Source organism: Sorex araneus, chromosome 1, assembly GCF_027595985.1.
Source record: "Sorex araneus isolate mSorAra2 chromosome 1, mSorAra2.pri, whole genome shotgun sequence".
NCBI lineage: Eukaryota > Metazoa > Chordata > Mammalia > Eulipotyphla > Soricidae > Sorex > Sorex araneus.
In genome coordinates this window covers 275,419,872-275,443,872 of record NC_073302.1, presented here as the reverse complement: position 1 = coordinate 275,443,872, position 24,001 = coordinate 275,419,872, and the positions used below count along the sequence as shown (strand labels likewise).

At 46.6% G+C, this 24,001-nt stretch overlaps 1 protein-coding gene and 1 long non-coding RNA gene across 2 annotated transcripts; one reads left to right on the top strand and one right to left on the bottom strand.

Annotated features, from left to right (window-relative positions):
- Positions 1 to 806: 806 nt before the first annotated feature.
- On the bottom strand, positions 807 to 2,290 carry LOC129399682 (uncharacterized). The gene is made up of 3 exons (XR_008627256.1): positions 2,106 to 2,290; positions 1,743 to 1,933; positions 807 to 1,256 (listed from the first exon to the last, which is right to left on the bottom strand). It is a non-coding gene; the product is annotated as an uncharacterized LOC129399682 (long non-coding RNA).
- A 14,151-nt stretch (positions 2,291 to 16,441) lies between these two features.
- SPRY2 (sprouty RTK signaling antagonist 2) lies at positions 16,442 to 23,118 on the top strand. Its single transcript, XM_055143253.1, has 2 exons — positions 16,442 to 16,949; positions 19,876 to 23,118. The coding sequence occupies exon 2, from the start codon at positions 19,927 to 19,929 to the stop codon at positions 20,857 to 20,859; it is 933 nt and encodes a 310-aa protein (XP_054999228.1). The 5' UTR covers positions 16,442 to 16,949; positions 19,876 to 19,926; the 3' UTR covers positions 20,860 to 23,118.
- The last annotated feature ends 883 nt before the right edge of the window (positions 23,119 to 24,001 follow it).

Genomic DNA, 24,001 nt, shown 5'->3' with positions numbered 1-24,001 from the left:
TGCTGGTGTGTCTTCTAGTTGCCGATGACTAACCTCACACTCCCCCTTTGAAACATGTTAATAAACTTTTCAAGGAATTCCATCCAGCCATTTATCATATGTGCGAAGCTGAAAGTGAAGAATGGTCCATCAAACCAGGTTCACTATGAATATCAACCATATATGGAAGAAAGATTTATATGGAAACCACAGCCACGGCTGGATCTGCAAGACACTCTATCTATACAAATTGTGTGAGGCTAGTCATATACATTGAAGATAGATTTATTTGTGCTAGCACATCATTGTCATTTACTGCAAATATAAAGGAAACTGAAGCTCACAATGAACTAGTTTGACTGTAAATTGAATTTCCTTACCTTCCTTAAACAGTTTCTATTACAAGTGTTTTATTACAAACGGATAATCTCTCCAACAAAAGGGAGAAAAAAACGTTTGCTCATACATGAGATAGTACTGCAATTTTTCTCATAGAACTTGTGTTCAACAACTGTTTTAACTTAGCCTGTAGTGCAAGAGATGTTCTATATCATCTTAGTATACAACCTTAGAATTTCCATATGATTATATACAACCTTAGAATTTCCATTTGATTATATTTAAATGGATTGAAATGGGCTAGTAATTCAACAACCTCAAACACCTTGCTTTCTGAATTCTAAACGTCCACAACTTGTGAAAAGCTCATCTTGAAGATGCATGTTGACGGCTCATAAAATATTTCTTTTGGAATGAATTTATTCAAATAGTCAGCTATGCACATTAATCATCACAGATGCATAGTTTCTTGCTTTTAAATTTATAGTTCTATTTTTATTTATTGATTAGGATATCAGAGGTTGACGGATTCTCCCAGAATGAGGGGTACAAATACATACATGAGCGACCCATACAATAAAGACCGAAAAAGAAAGTCTACAATGCACTTTCTTAGGACACAGGCTACTTCAGTTACAACACCAGCTTGGCGTCCCTAAGTCAACAAACCAAAGGAAAACTGCCTTGTCTTCAGAAGTCCAAAATATATGGCCCTTACAAGAAGCCACCATGTGGGACTACAGCTCTGAATTCAAACTCTGCGGCTGATAACAAATTGCAGTTGTCCAGTGAACTGAGTCAGCTCACCAACACATTAAGACTAGGGAAAACATTCTCAGAAGAGGACCCTCAAAACCCATCTTTCTTTCAAAAGAGGGGAGCAGCGGACGGATAAGGGACATCAGAACAGCAGAGAATGCAAAAAACGCATTCCGAACCTAGGGGGGAAAAAACAGACTGCTAAAACTCGAGCATTAAAAAGAGAAACGTTTAGCTGTTAAATCATCCCAATTTAAATCATCCCAATTGCTTTGCCAAATTTCGACATGCTTGATTTCCCGTAGGAGCAAAAAAAAAAAAAGAAAGAAAGAAAGAAAAAGAAAAAACCTCCCCCCCACCACCACCTTTTTTTTTTTTTGTCTTTAGAAGAAAAAAAAAAGTGAGGAAAAATAACCAGCTGTTCCTTGTATAGTTCAGGAAACGAGTTTGATTTATTACTTTAAGGTTATTTTTGAATGAGCTGCTTGTGGCCGTCAGAGTGCAAGGAAAGGCAGCGAGGCCTGTCCACTTGAAGGGCTCCAACTGTTTCCTGAGCAGTCCTTCACTCGGCACCTCGGCCGGCTGTTATTGACAACGTGTGACGGGGGCCTTCCAGGATTTTAAAACAGCAGGGGGCCCGGCCAGACAATCGGCCTGTCAATTACCTTTGCCCCCGCGGTGAAAAAGGGGCCCCGGGACAATGCACCATCCCGGCGGGGAGCGCTGCTGCCCGGAGTCTGTAACCCACCCCGGCACCGCGCACCATTCAAAGCCCAAGTCAATGGTCGGTGCCTTCCCTGTTGTCCGTGCGTGTCAGCGCGGACCCGAATCCCTGCATCCCGGCGAGGGATGGAGCCTGGAAAGAAAAAAACAAAACACACAAAAGTCATCTCTGAGCTTGCAGGGCGTTGAGGGTACTGCCCCCCCCACACCCCGAGTGTCCTCGGGTTACAAAGAGCATCCCCCTCCCCCGTCCCCCGGGCCTCTCCGGGAGGCTCGTCCTCCGGGAACGCCCAGCCTTCTCTTACCTAGATTGTGGCTTAAAAACTTCCTGTGGGCATTGAGGACTTGCTGTGTGGACTGTCCATCATCCCGCCCCTTTGTCCGGCAGTCACTTCCATTCGAATTTGACTGACTGAGGAAGCCAGAGTTATTTGTAAAGAACAACAAGGCTTTTCATTCATAATTTTAGTCGGGGGCTAGGGTGCTAATGACTGAGCTTGAATAACTGGAAGGGGGGTTGGGGGGCGGGGGGGATGGGGTATTCAGGGCAGGAAGGAGCCCAACCAGCTGCCGGAGGAGGGAAGGAGAGGATGGAGGTGAAAAGTGGCTGGGTCAAAAGCCAAACGACCGACCCGAGGAGCACATATGTATAACAAATACAAATCGAGGTTTTTAGTTTTTTTTTTTAAGTGACATAAGCAAAAAATAGAAAATTTAAAAAAAAAAAGATGAAAGCAGAAAGGACAGCAAGAAAATAAGAGAATGCTAACAAGATTTCATGAGCGCTGGGGTCAGGTTACATGGCAGAGTTGACAGAATTCAAAACTCAGAAACTGTCCACAGAGGAAGGAATCTTTTCTTCCACTACCGGTTCTCCGGGTGGGGGTGGGGGTGGAGGGGTGGGGGGATGGGGGGAGTTGAAAAACAAATGAAACTTGGGCCAGGGAGTATTTAGATGAGAAAGCAAGTCTGACTTTGGGGATAGCTAGTCAACAGCGTATGCAGCATAACAATATATGAATATTTTATTTACCTGCTGCTTCTAAGACATTTCTAAAACGTGTAAATTTCTGTTTGAATTTAATTGTGAGCTAGATAACCATGAGAGCTGTTTTATTGCAAAAGTGGTTCTTAGGTGTGTGATTTGGGTTCTTTGACTAAATTTGAGGCAGGGCTAGAGCCATAATAAGGCAGGTAAGGCACTTGCCTTGCTGGTGGCAGTTTCTGGTTCGAATCCACCCACCCTGGGACCAAATATGGTCCTCCACACACTGTCGGGGATAACACCTCAGCACACCATAAGTTCTGACTTTTCCACCTACCCCAAATAGAAATGGAGACATTAACTAAAACCACTATGTGGATAAAATCAATTTCACTCTAATAACCAGTAATGAAATGAAAAAGACCAAAGCATGAAAATATTTCAGTATTTTCAATCTATTGCCACTCTTATCTAACAAAGGTAAGACAAAGAAGATGGTCCTGGGGCATTATAGAACAAACTAGACTTCAAATGGGAATTAAACATTATCATCATCACTTTGTGATCATCTTGAACTTTATGTATGTGTATTTTAGTGTTTTTTCATTTTTATTTCTTTATTTGTAAATGATTTACAAATCCTTTAATAACAGTTTCAGGCATTCCATGGTCCAACTCCAAATCTGTCACCAATGTCTGCATCCCTCCATCAATGACCCACCTCACCCTACCTCCTAAGCAAAGTTTTTCCCTTCCATTTTGAGGGAGCTTGCATTTTAAGAATGTTTATGAATTGAAATAGGCATATATGTATATCCTCTGACTTCGCGTCCTCCCTTCTATAGCATCTGTTGCCAGCTTTGTTGAGGTACAATTGACAAAACTATAACACATTCAAGTGTACATAATATGGTGATTTGATCTATGCTTACATTGTGGAATTATTTCCATGGTCAAGTTCATTAAAATGTCCACCATCTCACTTAGTATTTTTTCACGTGAGAAGATTTAAGACATACTCCACCTAGAGTTCATGTTTTGCATGCTGAAGGCCCAGGTTCAAACCCTGGTTACTGAATCACTTTGTGAATTCTACCAGAAGCAACCCGCCCTAATCAAGGAGTAATCTGTGAACACTGCCAAGTGTGGCCCACAAACAAACAAATATTTTACTCCCTTGAGTAAATGTACAACACAGTATTATTAACTATAGTTACCAGCTGTCCTACAATAGAAGTTGCAGAACTATAAACATATAGAACTTTTCCACCCAATCTTGGTTCACAGTTATCTCACCATATTTCAAAAGTTATCATTATCACTAAGAAAATGGAGAAGTACATGCTTAACATATAGAAGGAGCCCCAGGATCCATCCCTGGTATACCATGGTCCCCTAACACCACCAGCTGTGCCTCACCTTCCCAAAAGTTTGCATTATGACACGCACGTTTTGAAAGATCAACATTAATATCTGTCATTGCTAATAGAAAGAAATCTAAAGAGGATTTTCACTTTAAAGACATAAGCAAAGATCTAGAATTAGCCCAATAACAGATGAGTGGATAAAGGTATGTCTTATATAATATATAATGGAATTCTACTCAGGTATATAGAAACATGAAGTCTGACATTTATAACAGCGTAAATAGACCTAGAGGGGGTCGTTCTCATCAAAGTAAACCAGGAGGAGAAATACAATACCTCATAGGTGGGACAAAAGAATCAAAGCAAAGAAACAGAGCAAGGATTCTCACTACAGATCTGAGGTTACCAAATAGGGAGGGAGGAAGGCTTCAGAGAGTAGAGGGGACCCTATAGACTGGGAGAGAGGAACTGATATTTGGGTGGTGGGCTTAATATGGTGACTTACATTGAAAAGTCAAGAATCTGAACTCCTAAAATCAATTCATTTATGGAAATCAATTAAAAACAAAATAAGGGCTGGAGAGATAGTACAGTGGGTAGGCACTAGCCTTGCACATAGCCAATGAGGGTTCAATCCCAGGGGCATCCCATAGAGTCCCCTGAGCACCGTCAGAGTAATTACTGAGTGTAGAGCCAGGAGTAATTCCTGAGCATTGCAGGGTATGGCCCCAAATCAAACAAACAAAAAAACCCAACCAAACAAAAATAAATATAACATGCAGCACTTGTTTGACAGTCACATCTTCTACAGATGGGAGTCCATGTTCAGCACAAACAATGGCATGACAGTAGAGTTGGTAGGGCACTTGCCTTTCATGTAACCAAACCTGGTGCAACCCTCAGCACTCTACATGTCCACATGGTCCCCGAAGCCCTGACAGGAGTGATCCCTGGGCAGGACTAGGTAGGGTGCATCGCCAAAGCAAACAACAAAACAGTGGCACTTTTGAGTCCCATTCTCAGGAGTTACTTTATGTAGACTGTGTATTAATCCTAAGATTCCTCATTTTTCTACATAGCAATGTGAGTTTGGGTTCTATGTAAGTTTGAGTAGGCTAGCTTTTGGATCAAGGAACGCTAAAAAGAAAACAAAACTGCACAAATGACTGACAGTTGCTTCACTTTACACAATTTCAGCGTAAGAGAGGTTTTGTAGAGAGACAGCCTTTAGATCGTGAGGGAAACATGTACGTTGCCAGAATTTTATCTTCTTAATAAACGACTCAAAATTTGTAGTAACAAAACGAGAACATGAAAAACATCTGAACCGCATCCCACAGATATAGAGCAACACTCCTCCCCTCCTACCCCCACCCTGCTTAGAGGCAGCTCCTTAACCCAGTGGGGCAGCAAACCAACAAGCATGAATAACACACATTCAAAAACAGGTTTAATGCATTCCCTTGAGTGCATTTTTTTAGCATTTTTGGTAGCTCATCGCCCCATTTAGGTTGCCAGTTCTTTGTAGTCAGAAAGTGAGTAGTTCTCATCTCAAACCCTCTGGCTGCAATCGAGTCAGCAGCAATCCAGTCAGCTGTCTTCCAGGAAGATAGGCATTCTGTCCCCACCCCCAAAGTCCATTCTCTGTTGATAGTGAAAGGGAGCACTTGGTAACCTGGTTCCTACCATGTTGGCAATATTAGGTCCTGTTACACAGCCCAAACATCTAAGCCAAAACATTGCGTTTATTATTCGCAGTCAAGTTCATCTTGATCCAATCCCAGCCATGTAAGGAATTTGGAACAAGGCAATTTCATTGCATTTGATTGTGCACCAAACTCTCTGCCACATGTAATCTCGTACGCATGAAAGCATGTCTTCCTCCACAGATGGAGAAATGGAGCTGTGATTTAATTGCGGACACAAGGCTTCATCCCAAAATATATAGCTAAAGTCGAGACCAGAGAAGACACCGGGTGTCGAAGCTACTCTGGAAGAAAGAATTCACGTTCCTCAAATCTCCAGATGCCTTGAACAAGTCATCAAATGGAGAGACTGCAGTCAGAAAAAAAAAAAAAAAAACATCAGTTAAATGGGTCCCTTTTTCCCTAAAGTGGTTTACCTACTTTGAAAAGGTCACACGTGAAAGCAAAAATCAATATAAACTTAAAATTCCTATAGAAACAGATTATTAATAGCTAAACATATATATTAAGTCATTAAAACTTGTTCTAAATCTCTATTTTTAGATCTATAAGAGCGGAAACAAGATACACAAAAGAAATCAACTTGTGCTTGCTATTTAATTTCTTTCTCCAAATATGGAGGCAGAACAGCTAGTTTTAGCAAGTAAATAATGAAATTCAATTTAGCTGAAATTGTTACTGCTACATAATAAAGGTTTCCCATATGCGAAGCTTTGGAGATAGTCAGATCACCCAATCCTTACAGTATCCCTTTTTAAGCAGATGAAAATCCATCCATCCATCCATCTACCCACCCATCTACCCATCCATCCAATTTAAATAAAGTTTGAGCTCTTTGTGCCGGGGCCCCTACTGCTAAAGGTGAAATGGCTGGGCAGAAGCCCAAACTTAAACTTCTCTGATATGTATCAGAGAACTTAGGAAAGAGGTCAGAAAAAGCCTCCTGAAAAAAATGACACCAGATAGCAGAACTTATTATGAAAACAGACAAGATGGAAGGACAGCACTTAAAACTTCATGTTGCAGGGCAGAGGGACTTCTGAGCAACTAAAAGCTAGTTGTAACTACTGAGCTGAAAGTAAGGGATGCAGATAGCAGGAGTGTTGTGAGGAAAAGGAGCTTGAAGAACCTTGAGGTAGTGTAAGGACTTGGATACAGGCTAGGTGGAGGTACCAGGAGGGTTCAAGCATCAAGGGATCATGCAGATTTGTCCAAAATTAAAACTCCAATTTTTTGAACTCCCAAAGCATTTGGAACCTATTATGGTACTTAAATATTCAGCATTTACTATTTTTCCCCCATGAGTTGTACTGTAAAAAGCAAGAAGGGGCTGGAGTGATAGCACAGCAGGTAGGGCGTTTGCCTTGCACGCAGCCAACCAGGGTTCGAATCCCAGCATCCCATAGGGTCCCCTGAGCACCGCCAGGAGTAATTCCTGAGTGCAGAGCCAGGAGTAACCCCTGTGCATCGCCAAGTGTGACCCAAAGAGCAAAAAAAAGAACTAATTTTGAGGATCTAATTTGTCATGCTATCTGTGTACTGCAAAACCAGGATGAGAATATTTCTCAATATTACAGAGGACTTTCACATAGAGCATGAAAGGAATTATATTTGATGGCTTTCTTACAGCTATTTTTAAAATGTGTTGCTGAAAGTTGATAGAAGCCTAACTCCTTAATCTGAAATTATAGTAGTATTTAATTTTAATTAATCAGCAGCACTTTCTTAAATGTGCTTTTCCAAGTAAGAAATTCAGAAAAATAGACTTTTATCTGTATTTCCTAGCTTCCTATCATCAGTCTATTTATTAATAAATATGTTCTTTTTTAAGAATAGATGTTTCCGGGGCTGGAGAGATAGCACAGCGGGTAGGGTGTTTGCCTTGCACGCGGCCGACCCGGGTTCCAATCCCAGCATCCCATATGGTCCCCTGAGCACGGCCAGGGGTGATTCCTCAGTGCAGAGCCAGGAGTAACCCCTGTGCATCGCCAGATGTGACCCCAAAAAGCAAAAAAAAAAAAAAAATAGATGTTTCCTATAGATTTCCTTCCAATTACAAGAAACTTCATAAGGATTTTTTTTTTAACTCCAACATTTACTATTTCAGTGATAAAAAAAATTAGGGTTTTAACAATTGTATTTCTGATAATTGTTAAATAATGCAAAACAGAACGCAGTTTCAATGTTAATAAATGTCCCTTAAGTCCTACCATTAAAAATTCAAAACCGGGGCTGAAATAATAGCACGGGGGTAGGGTGTTTGCCTTGCATGCCGCTGACCTCCGTTCGATTCCCAGCTTCCAATATGGTCCTCGAGCACTGCCAGGAGTGATTCCTGAGTTTTGAGGGAGGAGTTAACCCCTGTGCATCGTGGGGTGAGACCCAAAAAACAAACAACAACAACAAAAAACACAAAAATTCAAAACCTCTTTATTTACTTTTATAAACTTAAGATAAACATAAACATTTTTATGATGCTCAGTTATTTTATTCATCTCCCAAAAGCATTGGGTTTCTAATATTTACGATAATCAAAATGTTTCCCTTATTTAAGATGAAGATTATGACAAACATATTTCATTGAGGGATGTATCTGTGATAAAACATGTTTTCTTAATAACCAAACCAGTTACTACAGTAATGGGCCTCCCAAGCACACAGACAGTGGTCATAAAATACTTTATTCCTTTGAAAGGAAAAACAGTCTTGTTAGAGCAAAATCCAGTTCCAGAAAGTGAAGAAGAATCAGGTGCATCAAGTCAACCAGGAAACTCTCAAAAAAGACTGGGGATATAGCAAAGGGACTTGAGCCAATTTAAAAAGTACTTTCACTGCCATGGGACCATGGAATGGAATGATCAGAACTTCAAAAAGAATGATATTAAAGATTATTAAAAAATATTAAAAATGATTAAAGTTCATAAAATATGTTGATATCCCAGACTTCATCCTGATATTAAAATCAGTCTGCTTGGGAGGATAACAAAGATCCAATTTATACTCTTGACAATTGGCAAAGGGAAGAAAGTGTGAGCCCTGACTTTCTTTACAAACTGTGCTAGTAAGTTACAAAGATAAATGAAGGGGAGCATCATTTACTAAAACTACCCCAACAGTTATTAGAAATAAGAAGGTAGGATTGGAATATTGTCATTTGCAACCTCTCTCCACCCCCAATTAACAAATTAATAATGAATAGCAAGGAACACTTATCTGAAGAGAATTGGGGCAGGATAATTACTTGGATAGTTGTTACGAATATGGTTACCTTAAAAACTTTATTAAACCTAAACCATGCACTTGCTCTGTGTTTCCAGCATGTAGGCTTACTCTACAATGAAAAGCACTGCACTTTAGCACTGTCGTACCTCATCGATTTGCTCAAGCGGGCATCAGTAATGTCTCCATTGTGAGACTTTTTGTTACTGTTTTTGGCGTATCAAAGACGCCACGGGTAGCTTGCCAGGCTCTGTCCTGCAGGCGGGATACTCTGAGTAGCTTGCTGGGATTGCTAAACAAAATGGTTAAGCAAGGAAAGGAGGTAAAGTCTTTCTCATTCAGTCCTGAAGAAAGGAGTTCAAAGTCTTCCTAATAGGAAAACAGGCAACTCTGATGCTTGGGATAGTCTTTGCACAGAGTCTCATCCAACACAGGCTATGTATAAAAAAGCTGTTCTATCTTTTACCTCACCCTGTATTATTCTCAAATGAATCATAGTTCACTGCAACTTCCAAAGATTTCTTGGTACAAAGAAATACATTAAATTTGCATGGACTTGGGGCCGGAGCGATAGCACAGCGGGTAGGGCGTTTGCCTTGCACGCGCCCGACCCGGGTTCGATCCCTGGCATCCCATATGGTCTCCCAAGCACTGCCAGGAATAACTCCTGAGTGCAAAGCCAGGAGTAACCCCCTGAGCATGACCCAAAAAGCAAAAAAACAAAAGAAACAAATAAATAAATAAATAAATTTGCATGGACTCATCCTATTTGCCAAATTGAACTTTTTGTTTTGTTTTGGGGTCACATCCGGTGGTGCTCAGCAATAACTATTGCCTCAAGAATCACTCCTAGTGGTGCTCAGGGGACTTCATAGGGTGCCCAGTGGACTTTATGGGATGCTGGGGATTGAACCTGAGTTGGCTGTTTGCAAAACAAGTGTCCTGCCCGCTGTATTATTGCTCCAGTCCTGAACCTTTTTTTTTTAAAGGGGTATTAGGGCTAAAGATAGCATGAGGCTAAAGATAGCACAGCAGGTGGGGCATTTGCGTTGCACGGCGGCCAACCCAGGTTCTATTCCTCCATCCCTCTTAGAGAGCTCGGCAAGCTACCGCATGGCAGAGCCTGGCAAGCTCCCCATGGTGTATTTGATATGCCGGAAACAGTAACAACAAGTCTCACAATGGAGATGTTACTGGTGCCTGCTGGAGCAAATCGATGAACAACTGGAGGACAGTGCTACAGGGCTTTAAAGGGGAATCACAGCCAGAGAAGCTGGAAGGAGGGAGGAGAACGTGTCCATTCCCACCAGAAATCCACTTCACCATGGCTTGGGGATGTTCAGGCCTGGGGTGCTTGGGGCCTACTGAGGTTATACAAGGTGGTGTTTGAAGCTCTTTTTTTTAGACTTAATATTTTAACTGAGAGTAATTCAGTGATGGCTAATAACTTTAATATAGTAGCATTTGAAACATAAGAATGGTCTACGTGGAAGTAAAGAGTATCATCTTAAAGATGATCTTTGATTGGGGCTGGAGTGATAGCACAGCGGGGAGTGCGTTTGCTTTGCAGGCAGCCGACCTGCGTTCGATTCCCAGCATCCCATATGGTCCACTGAGCACCGCCAAGGGTGATTCCTGAGCGCAAAGCCAGGAGTAACCCCTGTGCATCGCTGGGTGTGACCCAAAAAGAAAAAAAAAAGATCTTTGATTAAAGTGACTATATAATAGGAAATATATTTACACACTCAAATTGATTCCAAGGCTAAAATTTCATACTGCTAACTGTGAATTTTTCAAAAATGTCTCAAATTTCCTCTTTAGTAATTTGGTCAGTAATATCCAAATGTTACTTCAGTTTGATTTTTGCTTATGGGAAGCCTTAACACTTAGATTTAAAGGACTCTGGAACAAAGGAAAACAAATGTTAAATATAAACAAACCTAGAGTATTTGGTGAAAGGAAAAGCAATAATGCAGTATTCTCACGGTTTTAACTTCTCTGTACTCATCTGCCCTACGTAGAAGAAGCTTCATTTTCAAGTTTAATAAGAATACTCGGGCTGAACAGATATAGTGGGCAACCCCACTCACAGAGCCAGGACTAGTCCCTGACCACTGCTGGGTGTGGAAAGAAAGGAAGAGAGAGGAGAGAGGGAGGGAGGGAGGGAGGGAGGGAGAGCGGGGGAGAGAGAGGCAGGGAGGGGGGGGGGAGAGAGAGAGAGAGAGATCATAGGGGCACAAGAGACACTCCTTCATTAAATTATAGAACTTTAATCCGTGTCTAAGTTTGCAAAAAGTGTAATAATGATCTGTGTGGATCTAGCAGGAAGATTAATTCACCAATCAAACTCACCAGATTCAGATTGAATATGAAATCGCTGATATAAAGGTTGAAGGATGTTGGCTCAATGCTAAAATAAGTGCAGGGGCTGGAGTGACAGCATAGCGGGTAGGGCGTTTGCCTTGCACGCGGCCGACCCGGGTTCAAATCCCAGCATCCCATATGGTCCCCTGAGCACCGCCAGGAGTGATTCCTGAGTGCAGAGCCAGGAGTGACCCCTGTGCATCGCCAGGTGTGACCCAAAAACCAAAAAAAAAAAAAAGTGCATTTTTGCATGCAGAGAGTTGTGTCTCATCTCTGGCACTACCAAAACCAAAAACAAACACACACTCCCACCCCCCCACCCCACAAAACACAACCAACACTAACCGAAAATCTCTGATAGAGGCCAGACCCAGAGGAGCCACCACCTCAAAGCCATCCCAAGGCTACACCTCTTACTCCAGATAACTCTGTATCTTTCTCCCAGTTCAATTAGTGATAAAGAACAGCTTCCGAGGAAGAAGGTTAGATGAAGTGATACAGTGGTCCTAGTTTCCAAGAGATTTAGATTTAGGACTCTAGATTGAGGTCTATTTTAAAACGTACATTTTTAAAAGAGGGTTCAAACGCAATAGAAAACTCTTCAGCCACTCAATTCCCTCATAGAGACAATATCAATAGAAATCAGAGAATCAAAGCAGTTCAGAGGAGAGCAGGAGAAGCAACTCAAAGGGCCAGTACAGAGACCCTATTTGAGAGCAGCCGCTGAGAACTACAGGGGTGGCTCCAAACAAAAGAAAGCAAACCAAAGAACCATGATATGACTATAGTGGTTGCTATCAAAGAGAAAATTTCCAGTAACCTTTTGGTGCTGGCTTTTAACCCAGGTAGTGCCCGTCCTGAAGTGTTTGTTGCAAAACTAATTTTACTACTGCAATTGGGATATCAGAAGACACAGTGGAAAGACCCAAATTGTCACTCATGGAAGCAGTATAACCATTGCATTTGGGGTGTCTTAAAGCACTGTAGCACTCTGGTCCCATTGTTCATCCATTTGCTGGAGCAGGCACCAGTAACGTCTCCATTGTGAGACTTGTTGTTACTGTTTTTGGCATATTGAATGCGCCATGTGGAGCTTGCCAGGCTCTGGCATGCAGGCGGGATACTCTCGGTAGCTCTCTGGGCTCTCGGAGAGGGACGGAGGAATAGAACCCAGGTCCACCACGTGCAAGGCAAATGCCCTACTCACTGTGCTTAAGCAGGTACGCATAAATAGATTTCCTTAATTATAGAACTAATTGAAAAATCAGTTCATATTTTTTCTCTTTGTCTAAAAAGTGCATCATAGATAGCATTGCAATATTTCTCATACACCCATGAATCCAGGAATGTCAAGGAGGTCATTCCAACTCACAGAGAAACTGGAACTACATTTGACTAATGTTATCTTCTCTCATTACTATACCACTCACCAGAAGCTCAAACCAGTGAGTTGAGATAACCTTGAAAATACCTGACTTATCCTGGAACGACAGTACAGCAGGTAGGACATTTGCCTAGCAGGCCCTGGTTGGACCCCTGGTGTCACGTAATCCTTCAGTACTGACCCAGGAGAAAGCCCTGAGCAGCATTAGGTGTGGCCATCATACCTGACTTTTCTCACCCAACATAGGTATTGGCAAAGTAGACTATTAATATTGTCCCATAGTGCCTTCCAGCAAAGATTTGAGATGCAAAATTCACATTATTTTTTTGAAGAAAAATTTTCAAAAATCTAAATTTTTCAAAGGAAGTTGAGATCAATGTAATATGAAACAACGGTGTGGGGAAGTGGCATTTTTTGTCTGGGGGTGACAGCCTGCGATTCTCTGGGGTTACTGCTATCTCTGTACCCAGGATTTACACCCGGCACCTCTTGGGGGACAGTGACACAGGACTCGAACCTGGGTCAGCTGCCTGCAAGACAAGTGCTCTGCCTGCTGTGCTATCTCTCCAACCCCTAGAACTAAACATTTTTGGAGTAAACTAAGTAAAGCACACTGTAGTGTTCTGCAAACTTCACTTCCGAAAAAAGATCACCAGTGCACGAAACGCAATAAATAGAAAGAATTCCAAATCAGAAAGAAGCCAAAACTCCTTAAAAACCTTGTACTTAACCTAGAGGTTAAATGTTTTGCTAGGCAACAAGCTCGAGTTTCTCGGTCGTCGGAGGAAGATTGCTTCTAGTTCACAGAAGATAAGTACAAAGTGTTGAATTTTCCCCCCATGATCTCAATAAAAAAGCAGAAGGTATTCTAACCGGAACACCTAAGCCGGAAGGTCCTCATTTAAATTCCTTTTCTGCTTTGATCCCGAACAATATATCTTCGCAGAGTTTCTGCAGGGCAGGTGAACTGCACTGGCACGTGTGAGTGTCTGCTTAAGCAGCAGACACTGGGTGCAGGTTTGAGCGGGCAAAGAGCAGGCGCTTCTTTCACCTGCTCGGCCAGGAGACTTGTTGGCCAGACACTGGCAGCGCCTTCCGGACTAGCCTTGCACAACCTGGATTTGGCCCCCAATCCTTTCCCCCGGGGTGGAGGGGGGGGTGGGGTGTTAAAAAAAAAAAAACTGGGTTTCTTCGGAATCTAGGTGCCTCATTTCGCCTTCCAAACGGAATGCGGCCGAGGGAGATAGTAGGGGTAGCTACCTGCCGTGACCTGTATATCAAAACGACTTTTGATTCATTTTTCAACCAGCTGGCCTGCTGCGCTGTTGGGGGGGGAGGGCCCGCACGCCCGCCCGCTGGCTGCAGGAACGGGAAAGCGAGCCACAGGCCAGCGCAGTGCCCGGCGGGCGCCCCCTGGCGGCCAGACAGGCCGGACACGCGGCGGCGGCGCCCGCCTTCCCCGCCCCCACCCGTCCCCGGACGCCGGAGGACTTGGACGTCGGGCCAGCTAGCGCCCGGGCTTCGGGCGGCCCCGGGATCTCGCGCCCTCGACCCCGGGGGCGCGGCGGGGCCGACTCGGCCAGCCGCATCCACTTGCCCCCGAGCGGTGGGGGCACGTAGGCCAGCGCCCGGAAATAGCGCATGCCACTTCCCCTGCCATCGCCCGTCCCGAAGCCCGGGCGAGGGGGAGGGAGCGCCCGAGGAACATGGGAGACCCGGGCGCCGCGCGTCCTGGAGCCGGGGACCCGGCGACCCCGGGCTCCGGGGCCGCGGCCGGACGCTGGAGGCGAGCACCCCCGTTCTCCTAGCACTCCTTTCAAGCACCCTGACCCCGCACGCGGGCCGGATTGCAGGTGCTAATGGGTGTGTTTTGACCGTTCTACTCTCCCCTATAATGTAAAAACATCCTATAAATCATGAAGACTCCAGCGTGTGTACGTGCGTGCATGTGCGTGCGTGTGTGTGTGCGCGCGCGCGCATGTAAGGGTCATTTCGCAGAGGTTCCCACGTGCAAGCACGTTTCTTGGTAAATACAAGGCAGTTTTCTGTATGCAGTTTGCGACTTCTTTTTGTTGTTGTTGTTGTTGTTATTTTTCTTTAATGCGAGAGCAAGGCAGCCCACCCGGGTTGGGTCTTCCTGAGACAGGCTCTGGATGACAAGAAGAGTAGGAGAGGATGATTTCTAGTTGTTGGAAGAAGTCTGCAGGAGATCGGCAACCCCCCCCCCCCAATCTCAGCCACCCCCCACCCCCCCACCTCCCGGTTTATTTCAGAAACCCGCGATGTCGCTCGGAGTGACCGTGTATGTATTATGGAAAGAACTCATGTTTCAAGGGCTTAGCTGGTAGGATTTCCTCCAGCTATTGCATAAAAAAAAAAAAGATCTTCCACAAGCACCAGCGAACTCCCCCCTATTCCCCGTTAAAAATATGACCTCGTATGAAAGCGGGAAACACACACACACACACACACACACACAACACTACCCTTCGACACAATCTAAAGCAAATTCCGGCCAGAGCAGAAGGTACTTGAAACCCGAATCTGCATTCCGTTCCACTCCTACACGGCTCGGAGGTGGGGGGAGGCGGTTTGTGCTGGTGCCTGGTGTATAATCGGGTTAATCCAGAAGACAAAGAATAAACCAATAGCCCTCCCACCTCACTTCCCGCTCCCCTTCCCCTCCCCCGCTCCTCGTCGCCCCCCTCGGAGGCCGGGGGGTTGGGGTAGGGGTGTGTGTGTGTGGGTAGGGGGGTGCCGAGACTCTGGGAGCGGGAGGTGGGACTCGCCCCGGATCCCGAATGCAGCGGGACACCATGCAACAACTTGTGTTGTTTTTTTTTTCTTCTTCTTTTTTCTTTTTTCCAGGCCAACCCTGCCCGACCCAGAGTGCTTGGAAATGGTTCACTCCCCGCTCCCCAGGGGCGAGCCAGCCAGTCCCCTCCAGCGCGCCGAGGGCTCGCGGGGGCTCCGGGGGTGGGGGTGGGGCGCGGGGTGCGGGGTGCGGGGTGCGGGGCGCGGGGCGCGGGGCGGGGGCGCCGCCGGCGGGTCAGGCGTTCCCGGGGAACGGGAGAGCCGGGGCCCGCCGCGGCCTCGGCCCGCGTGACGGCGTCCGGGCGGCGCGGTTGCCCTTTTGAATGCCTCCTGCGGCCGGGCGCGCTGGCGGGCGCTGGAGCGAGTGAATGTAGCCCCGCCGAGCCAATGAGCGGGGACCGGATGCGATATATCCTCTGGGACAACAACTGCTCTGTTCCGCCTCGGAGCCACATGACGCCATTTACTGCTGCCGCGGCCGCCGCAGCGCTGCCCGCCCGCTCCGGAAAGGCCAGGGCGCAGGCCAGCGGCGCGCCCCCCCGGCCGGGCCCCGGACCCTCCCCCGCCCCCGCCCCCGCCCCCGCCCCCGCCCCCGCCCCCGCCCGCGCCGCCTCCGCACCCACCGCCCCCGCCTCGGCCTCGCCGCCGCGCCTCCCCAACGCCCAGTCTGCACCGCCGAGAGCCGCGCGCCGCAGCGCGAGCACCGGAGAGGGGCCGGCGGAGCGCGCAGCGCCCAGGCCCCCGCGCCCGGCCGGCCCGGCCCGCCGCCCCGCGCCCCTGCGCCGCCGCCGCCGCCGCCGCGCCCCGCCGGGCCGCCCGGCCCCCGACGCCGCCGCCGCCGCCGCTCCGCGCTGAGGCCGTGTCGCTGCTGCTGCTGCTCCCGCTTCGCTCATCTGCCCGGAGAGGAAAAGAAAAAAAAAAAAAGGACTTCGCCTGTGGGGCGCTTCGGCCTCCAGTTCATTGAGAAAAATTAAAAAGGGAACTAACACTCCGCGTGCGCTCCTAGAGAGAGAGGAAAAAAGAAAAAGCCAAGGTGGGGGTAGCCCCCCGAAATCCCCGGAGTGTTGGTCATCGCTGGGAACTTGACTCCGGATTCTCGTCGCTTTCTTTTTTTTTTTTTCTTTTCTCTTTTTTTTTTCCCCCTTGGCCTCCCCGCGCCGATCGCTCGGAAGTTGGACTTGGAGCGGCGTCGGAGCGGCACGGGGGGAAAGTTTGCATCGGGGCTGGATTTCTTGGCGCGGCGCAGGAAGGAGCCCCCGGGAGAGAGCGAGCGAGCGAGCGCGAGGGGTTGCTGCAGAGCCGCGAGCACGGTGAGGCGCGTCGGGAGCAACATGGAGTAGGTGCAGCCCGGCCCGGGACTGGGGGCTGGAGGGTGGGGGGTGGGGGGGTCCTGTGGGTCCGCACGCGCCCGCGCGCTCTGGGGGTGGGGAGGGGGGCTTGGATGGGTGGGAGGTGGGAGTGCGGGGCCCCTCGGCGCGCGGTCGCCCGCCGCGCTCGGTGTCTGCAGGGGCCCTCGGGGAGCGGGAGCGGGAGGGGGCGAAGCACTTTGTGCTGGTGGCCGCGATCGCGGGGGCCGGGGCGCGCTCGCGCTCCTCGAACCTGTCCCGGGCCGGGCGCTGACCCCGGGGCCGGGGGCGGGGGGGGGCGGGGGCCGCGCGTCTCCCGGGACGCCGAGAACCCGACGCCCACCCCACCCCCACCCCCTCGCGCCGTGGGTGAAAAGCGGGCAGGGTGCCGGGCGGAGGGAGCGAGCCCCCGCCGCTGGCCCGGGGTGCGGGCCGGGAGCGTCGCCCTGCCTGGCGCCGGGCTCTGCGGCTCGGAAGTGCCGCCCGCCGCCCGCCCCTGCCCCGTGGCCGGCCCGGGTCACACTTTGCCCGATTTTCTGATTTGGGGAAGCGCGGAGTGACCCCGCACGGGAAGAAAGTCATCTGGCGGGCGCGATCCCTTTCCAGGACCTGGGAAGAGTGGGGGAGAAGAGGCTATAGCTTGGTGCGCCCCCCCACAACCCCTTTTCTTTCTTTTAATTTGCTTTTTAGTTGTTGTTGATGATGATGGTTTTTTTTTTTAATTCAACATTTCTGTGCTTTTTTTTTTTTTCACAAAGCGCTTTTCTGTGTTTGCTTGGCCCCACCCTTGTGCTGAAGTCCTACCCCCGCCCCCCCAGTCTTTAGTCTGATCACACGCAGTTCTTAAGGGGAGGGGGGGTCAAGACACTTTCGGGGGCGTGGGTAGAGAGGCCGCAGGTGGGGGGGCTCTGAGAAGGAAGGAGGCCGGGGATCGGCAGAAAGCACCTTTTTTCGTGTGTGTGTGTGGGCTTCTTTCCCCCCCACCACCTCCTTTCGGGATTTAAGACACTCTCCCTTCCCCCAGAGATGCTACTTTTCCACTCACTGCCAGCAAATCTGCTTTCAAAAAAGTTTCCAGCCCGGGGACCTGAGCCGTGCACCCCGGCGTGCGCTAGGGAAGCCTGGAAAATGTCTCAGCTGCCTTCCTTGGGTTGCAAGGAAGAGATGGGTCTGTAGGGGTGGTGGGATTTTGGGTGGTTGTTAATCTCCCGACTCCAAAAAAAAGGGAAAAGAAAATCAGTGCGTGTAGGGGTGCAGGCAACGCGCGTTCCTTGTGTGCGCTCGGAGTCGCCCGGTGCCCGTGGGTTCGACCGCGGTGCCCTCCCGGGTGCCTGCGGCTGAGGCTTCGTCGCGGCTGGAAACCTGTGCCCCGCGTCCCCGGCTCTCTGCACGTTCGCCCGCCGTGGGCTGCGTGACCACCGCCTTGGGTACAGTGGCTCTCGGGACGCGGGAGGGAGTCCTTTGCAGTGGGTTGGGGGGGGGGAACGGAACTTCAGCAGCAACGGGAGGGGGATGGGGCATCGTGCCCCGGCGTGGCTTGGCACGTCCCATTGGAGACGCCCGCGTGTCGTCGGCTGCCCCCCCTCCCCTACACTCCCCCCCTCCCCAGCTGTCTGTCCTTTCTGGAGATTGTGTGCAGGGGTGGTGGGGGAGGGAGAACGTGGCCTCTGGGATGTGTCTCTGCACACGGAGAAGAGTCCCCCGGGGCTTCCACTGTGTCCCACCTGCTGGGGACGGTGTTGGGGCGCAGATCAGAGCCGGCAAGCGAGTGAAACTGCAGCGCTGCAGCGGTGTCGCGGCTGCTTCTCTGTGGCAAGTGGGATCCTGTTTCCAGCTTCACCTTGTGCGGAGTTGGGAGGCGTGTGTCACCTGCCTGTGCCTCGCTCCTGAAAGGCGGAGACTGGCTAAAGGTTCTACTTTTGCCCGTTTTTTCCTTCCTGGGCAACGGGGAATGATAGTTCAGGCTTTGCAGAGCGGTTTGCGATTTCAAGAATGGCTTATCGGGTGGTAAGGTTGAAGTCTATAAACGCTTGGATTTTTTTTACATTTCCTGTTATCAGTCGGTTTGTGTTCTCAATGAAAGGTGGTTTTTTTTTGGGGGGGGCGGGGGTCGCTGCTTCAAAAACAGAAGGCGACACAGTTAAGAGCTTGACGTAATTTATTTCTGAAGGACAACAATCTTTGACCTGTACGATTCAAGATGTGCTGGGTGCTCGGGCTGTGTGAAGTGTCTGGTTGTTGAGTTGAAAATGAATTCTTGTTGCTCCTGTGTAAGTTTGCTTTAGAGGTCACTTGGCTTTGCTGGGTGGTGATAGTGCATGGTTGTGCGGAGTTCTGTGAGGCGGAGGGGGTTGTCAGTGATAGAGCTTCAGATGCAGTTCGAGATGTATGCTATAAAGGCAGGCTGAAGCCGGGAAGGATTTCTTCTAGGCTGCGTTTCTTCATATTTTAGGGCCCAAAGGCCGACCACAGTCCAATGTATATCACAGATTCGGAGTGAGGAGAGAGATCATGTTCAGAACAATGATCCTAACGTGACTCCGTGACTCCTGGCCCCTTTTCAAGGTTCAGCCTGGACTTTGCACATTTTGTGCATTTGAATAAAGAATTTCTGTGCCGGAAGGAAACAAAGATTAGCTTTGTGGCACGGGCCCCCCACTGGATTCAAGAAGTGAGGGAAGCCCTCCGGGGTCCTTTACAGTGTGTCTTGGCACTGACCCTCGGGGTGTTTTCGAAGCCCCCCTACGCCACTCCACGCCCTCACCCTCGTCCCCTTGCACGTTCAAGCCTTGCTGCCCAGAGGGAGGTGGGCAGTGAAGAGTTAACTCAGGTGGGTGGAGAATGGGAAGTATCCTGGAGTGTAAACCTTCTTTCCTCTGGGTTTCCGCAGGAATTCAGATGTGTGCTAAGCCTGCTGGAGTGACCATACTTCCAAGACCCGATGGAGGCCAGAGCTCAGAGTGGCAGCGGGTCACAGCCCTTGCTGCAGGCGCCCCGTGACGGAGGCCGGCCGCGCGGGGAGCCCGAGCCCAGAGATGCCCTCAGCCAGCAGGTCCACGTCCTGTCTCTGGATCAGATCCGAGCCATCCGGAACACCAATGAGTACACGGAAGGGCCTACCGTGGTGCCCAGACCCGGGCTCAAGCCTGCCCCTCGCCCCTCCACCCAGCACAAGCACGAGAGACTCCACGGGCTGCCCGAGCACCGCCAGCCCCCCAGGCTGCACTCTGCCGCCCGCGCCCCCCTGTCCAGGTCCATCAGCACGGTCAGCTCGGGGTCCCGGAGCAGCACACGGACAAGTACCAGCAGCAGTTCCTCGGAACAGAGACTCCTAGGGTCCTCGTTCTCCGCCGTGCCTGCGGCCGATGGAATAATCCGGGTGCAGCCCAAATCCGAGCTCAAGCCAGGTGAACTGAAGCCGCTGAGCAAAGAAGATTTGGGCCTGCACGCCTACAGGTGCGAGGACTGCGGCAAGTGCAAGTGTAAGGAGTGCACCTACCCCAGGCCTCTGCCCTCAGACTGGATCTGCGACAAGCAGTGCCTTTGCTCAGCCCAGAACGTGATTGACTATGGGACTTGCGTGTGCTGTGTGAAAGGTCTCTTCTATCACTGTTCTAATGATGATGAGGACAACTGTGCCGACAACCCGTGTTCTTGCAGCCAGTCTCACTGGTGTACGCGTTGGTCGGCCATGGGCGTCATGTCCCTCTTTTTGCCTTGTTTATGGTGTTACCTTCCAGCCAAGGGTTGCCTTAAATTGTGCCAGGGGTGTTATGACCGCGTTAACAGGCCTGGATGCCGCTGTAAAAATTCAAACACAGTTTGCTGCAAAGTTCCCACTGTCCCACCCAGGAACTTTGAAAAACCAACATAGCATCATTATTAATCAGGAATATTACAGTAATAAGGATCGTTTTTTTTTTTTAACACATATGCAACCAACTAAACAGTTATAATCTTGGCACTGTTAATAGAGGGTTGGGATATTCTTTGCTGTTTGCAGTGAAATGCTTTTTTGTCCATGTGCCATTTTAACTGATACGCTTATTAGGACTCAGCTAATGGAGCTCAGAAGTATGGGATACAGACCTTGGCGACCCATATGTTGCATAAGCTAAAGCAACAGACACTCATAGGCAGTTTTTTTTTTTTTTTGTGAATAGTACTTGCAAAATTTGTAAATTAGCAAATGACTTTTTTTCCATTGTTTTCTCCAGAGATAATGTGCTATATTTTTGTATATACAATAATATTTGCAACTGTGAAAAACAAGTTGTGCCATGCTATTTGGCACAGTCACAAAATATTATACTAATATGTTGTACATTCGGAAGAATGTGAATCAATCAGTATGTTTTTAGATTGTATTTTGCCTTACAGAAAGCCTTTATTGTAAGACTCTGATTTCCCTTTGGACTTCATGTATATTGTACAGTTACAGTAAAATTCAACCTTTATTTTCTAATTTTTTCAACATATTGTTTAGTGTAAAGAATATTTATTTGAAGTTTTATTATTTTATAAAAAAGAATATTTATTTTAAGAGGCATCTTACAAATTTTGCCCCTTTTATGAGGATGTGATAGTTGCTGCAAATGAGGGGTTCCAGATGCATATGTTCAATATAAAATAGAAAATATATTAACGTTTGAAATTAAACTGAGCTGTTCTGTCTTATTTTGCTTTTCCTTGTTTGAAGTGAAAGAGACCACATTTCATGTTAAGGCTAGCATTTTGATGACATAGCTTCACTTATCTTCATGAGATAACTCATGGCTAAAGGAAAAAGAGGTTAGGATGATCTTTAGAGACAATTCTTGTAATAAGAAGAAAAACAGTTTGACTCTTCTATTTTATCATACAGGAATTTATTTTGCTATATTTTTGCATATTTACTGACTTGGCCTTTGTTTCACAGGTTTGTTTGTTGACTTAATTATTTTAATCTTGAAATGATTCAGTAGACAGCCCTGAAAGAAGAACAGTTAGACTTTCCCTCCCTAATATTCAGTAATAAGAATGAGTGCTGGGTGGCTTATTAATACCGGAGAAATGAGGTTAGTTCAAGCATGTATTCAGTGTTCTGTTGTCAGACAGTATAAAATTCTGATTGAGGAAAAAATGTTTTCTTAAGATGATAATGATGTCTGTTTTCTGTCTATTTGATTTGGATTCCTACGTTTATCTCTTTGGTACTAGTTTCTGATGGTTAAAAAAAAAAACAAGCAGGGAAAAGGCAACTTGTTTGGACTTCAGGTAATGGGTGTTAAAAATTCCTTTTTTCTCGGCTTAATCTAGCCAGAGCATGCCAATTTGAAAGACCCTGCCTTATTTAATTGAATTTTACCCTGGAAAAGAGAGCTGGTATGGCAGAAAGACTACAGTTGTCTTTTGGGAGCAAACCTTATAACAAATATTTATTTTTCTTGTTTGTATTAAGTCACTTGATTAATCACTTTGTGACTGATTTTTTTTTCTTCCAAAAGCACAATCTTTCCCTGCCAAGAATCACCGGAAGTCTAAGAAATGATTTACCTGTCATTATTGTTTAATCTCTTGTTTCCTGTTCTGAGTCTCCTCCTCTTAACTTAGGTTAAGAGGTCTTAGTACAGGTTGTCTTTTGTTTTTTTTTAAATTTGGCTTTCAAGGAACTATGTAGTCCTGAACTATGACTGTTCTGAGGACCTTTGGTTTCCTCTAAACTTTTCTCCAAAAAAACAATGCTGAGTCAATTCAGATATTATTTCTTCCAATTTAGGAATATGAAGGCTGCGATTCTAATTCTTCTATGTTTAATTCTGATGATCTAAGGAATTAAAATGTTAAGTTATGATAGAATCTATGTAAATTAATGAGTTTGAGTATAGAAAGAATGTGATAGTGTGTTGAAGTTACAAGATTTGCTCTAAGTAGATTGGAAGTCCTGTTGAAAATCAGGTTTCTCAAGAAGCTTCTGACTAACCTATAAATTGTTTATAAAACAATAGAAGATTCATTTTCAGAATATGGAAGATTAAATGTTTATAACGAAACAGATGGAAAACAGCTGGTATTCCTAAGTGTGTTAGTTTTTAATGTTGCAAGTCCTCTTACTGAAATGTGGAAGAATAAAGATATTTCTACTTATAGAAAATGATTCTGGTTCTCCTTTTAGGGTAGTGACAAATTTTGTTTTTAAATGAGCTGGTTCAGGCCAGCGTGGGGCTCAGGGGTAGAATTCTTGTTTGTATGAGCTCAATTTCCAGCATAGTTGGGGGGCAGGGGGGAAGGGTGGACAATGGTGGGGGGAGATGACTTAAGAATGTTAGACAACAGTATAGGTGATTTAAGTACTGTCACGGAAAGCATTACAAGGTTTCAGGATCTCCTATATAACTTCTATGAGTACTTTTGGGAGAAATTTGAGGGCCCCTCAGAGCTAAGTGTTTTTTGACATTTTGTGACATAGCACAAACTCAGGCCGAACTCCAATAGGTTTTGCTTGTTCAAATCTTAGGTCCTCTTGTTTAAGGAGATTATTAATTACAGCATTGAACTTTGATAATGTTATTTGAATTGTGTTATTGTTAAAGGATAAAAGATCTCCTGGCTTTAAATTGGATAAAACCTTTGATAGCCTTTATTTTGATGCTAAAATTACATGAAAAGCAATACAACAAACTTAGGTTGACTAACAAGTACTAAGCTTTTAGGAGTAAATGTTTTAAATGCATTGTCTGGTTTACCTGCTTTAACTTTTTTTTTCCTTTTTTTGAAACCTGTGTGTTCTCAATATTGAGATTCATTTAAGAATGACAACTTGATTGCTGTTGCTTAAAGCATTCATTTATGTGTTTTGAGAAGGATATTGTAAGGCCCTGCCAAATTTCTGCCATGTTGGAGCATGCTTTGGGGATTGTCTGAGAGAAGAAAGACAAAACCAAGTGCAGGTACTCCCAACCAATCTTGATGTATAACTTCTTTCTCTTACACACTTTTATCTCCAGAATTGCTTGTCATAAAGCTATATAAGTCAA

Bases quoted from the DNA above. Each gene is read 5' to 3' on its own strand.
- SPRY2 (XM_055143253.1), top strand. From the start codon at position 19,927: ATGGAGGCCAGAGCTCAGAGTGGCAGCGGGTCACAGCCCTTGCTGCAG.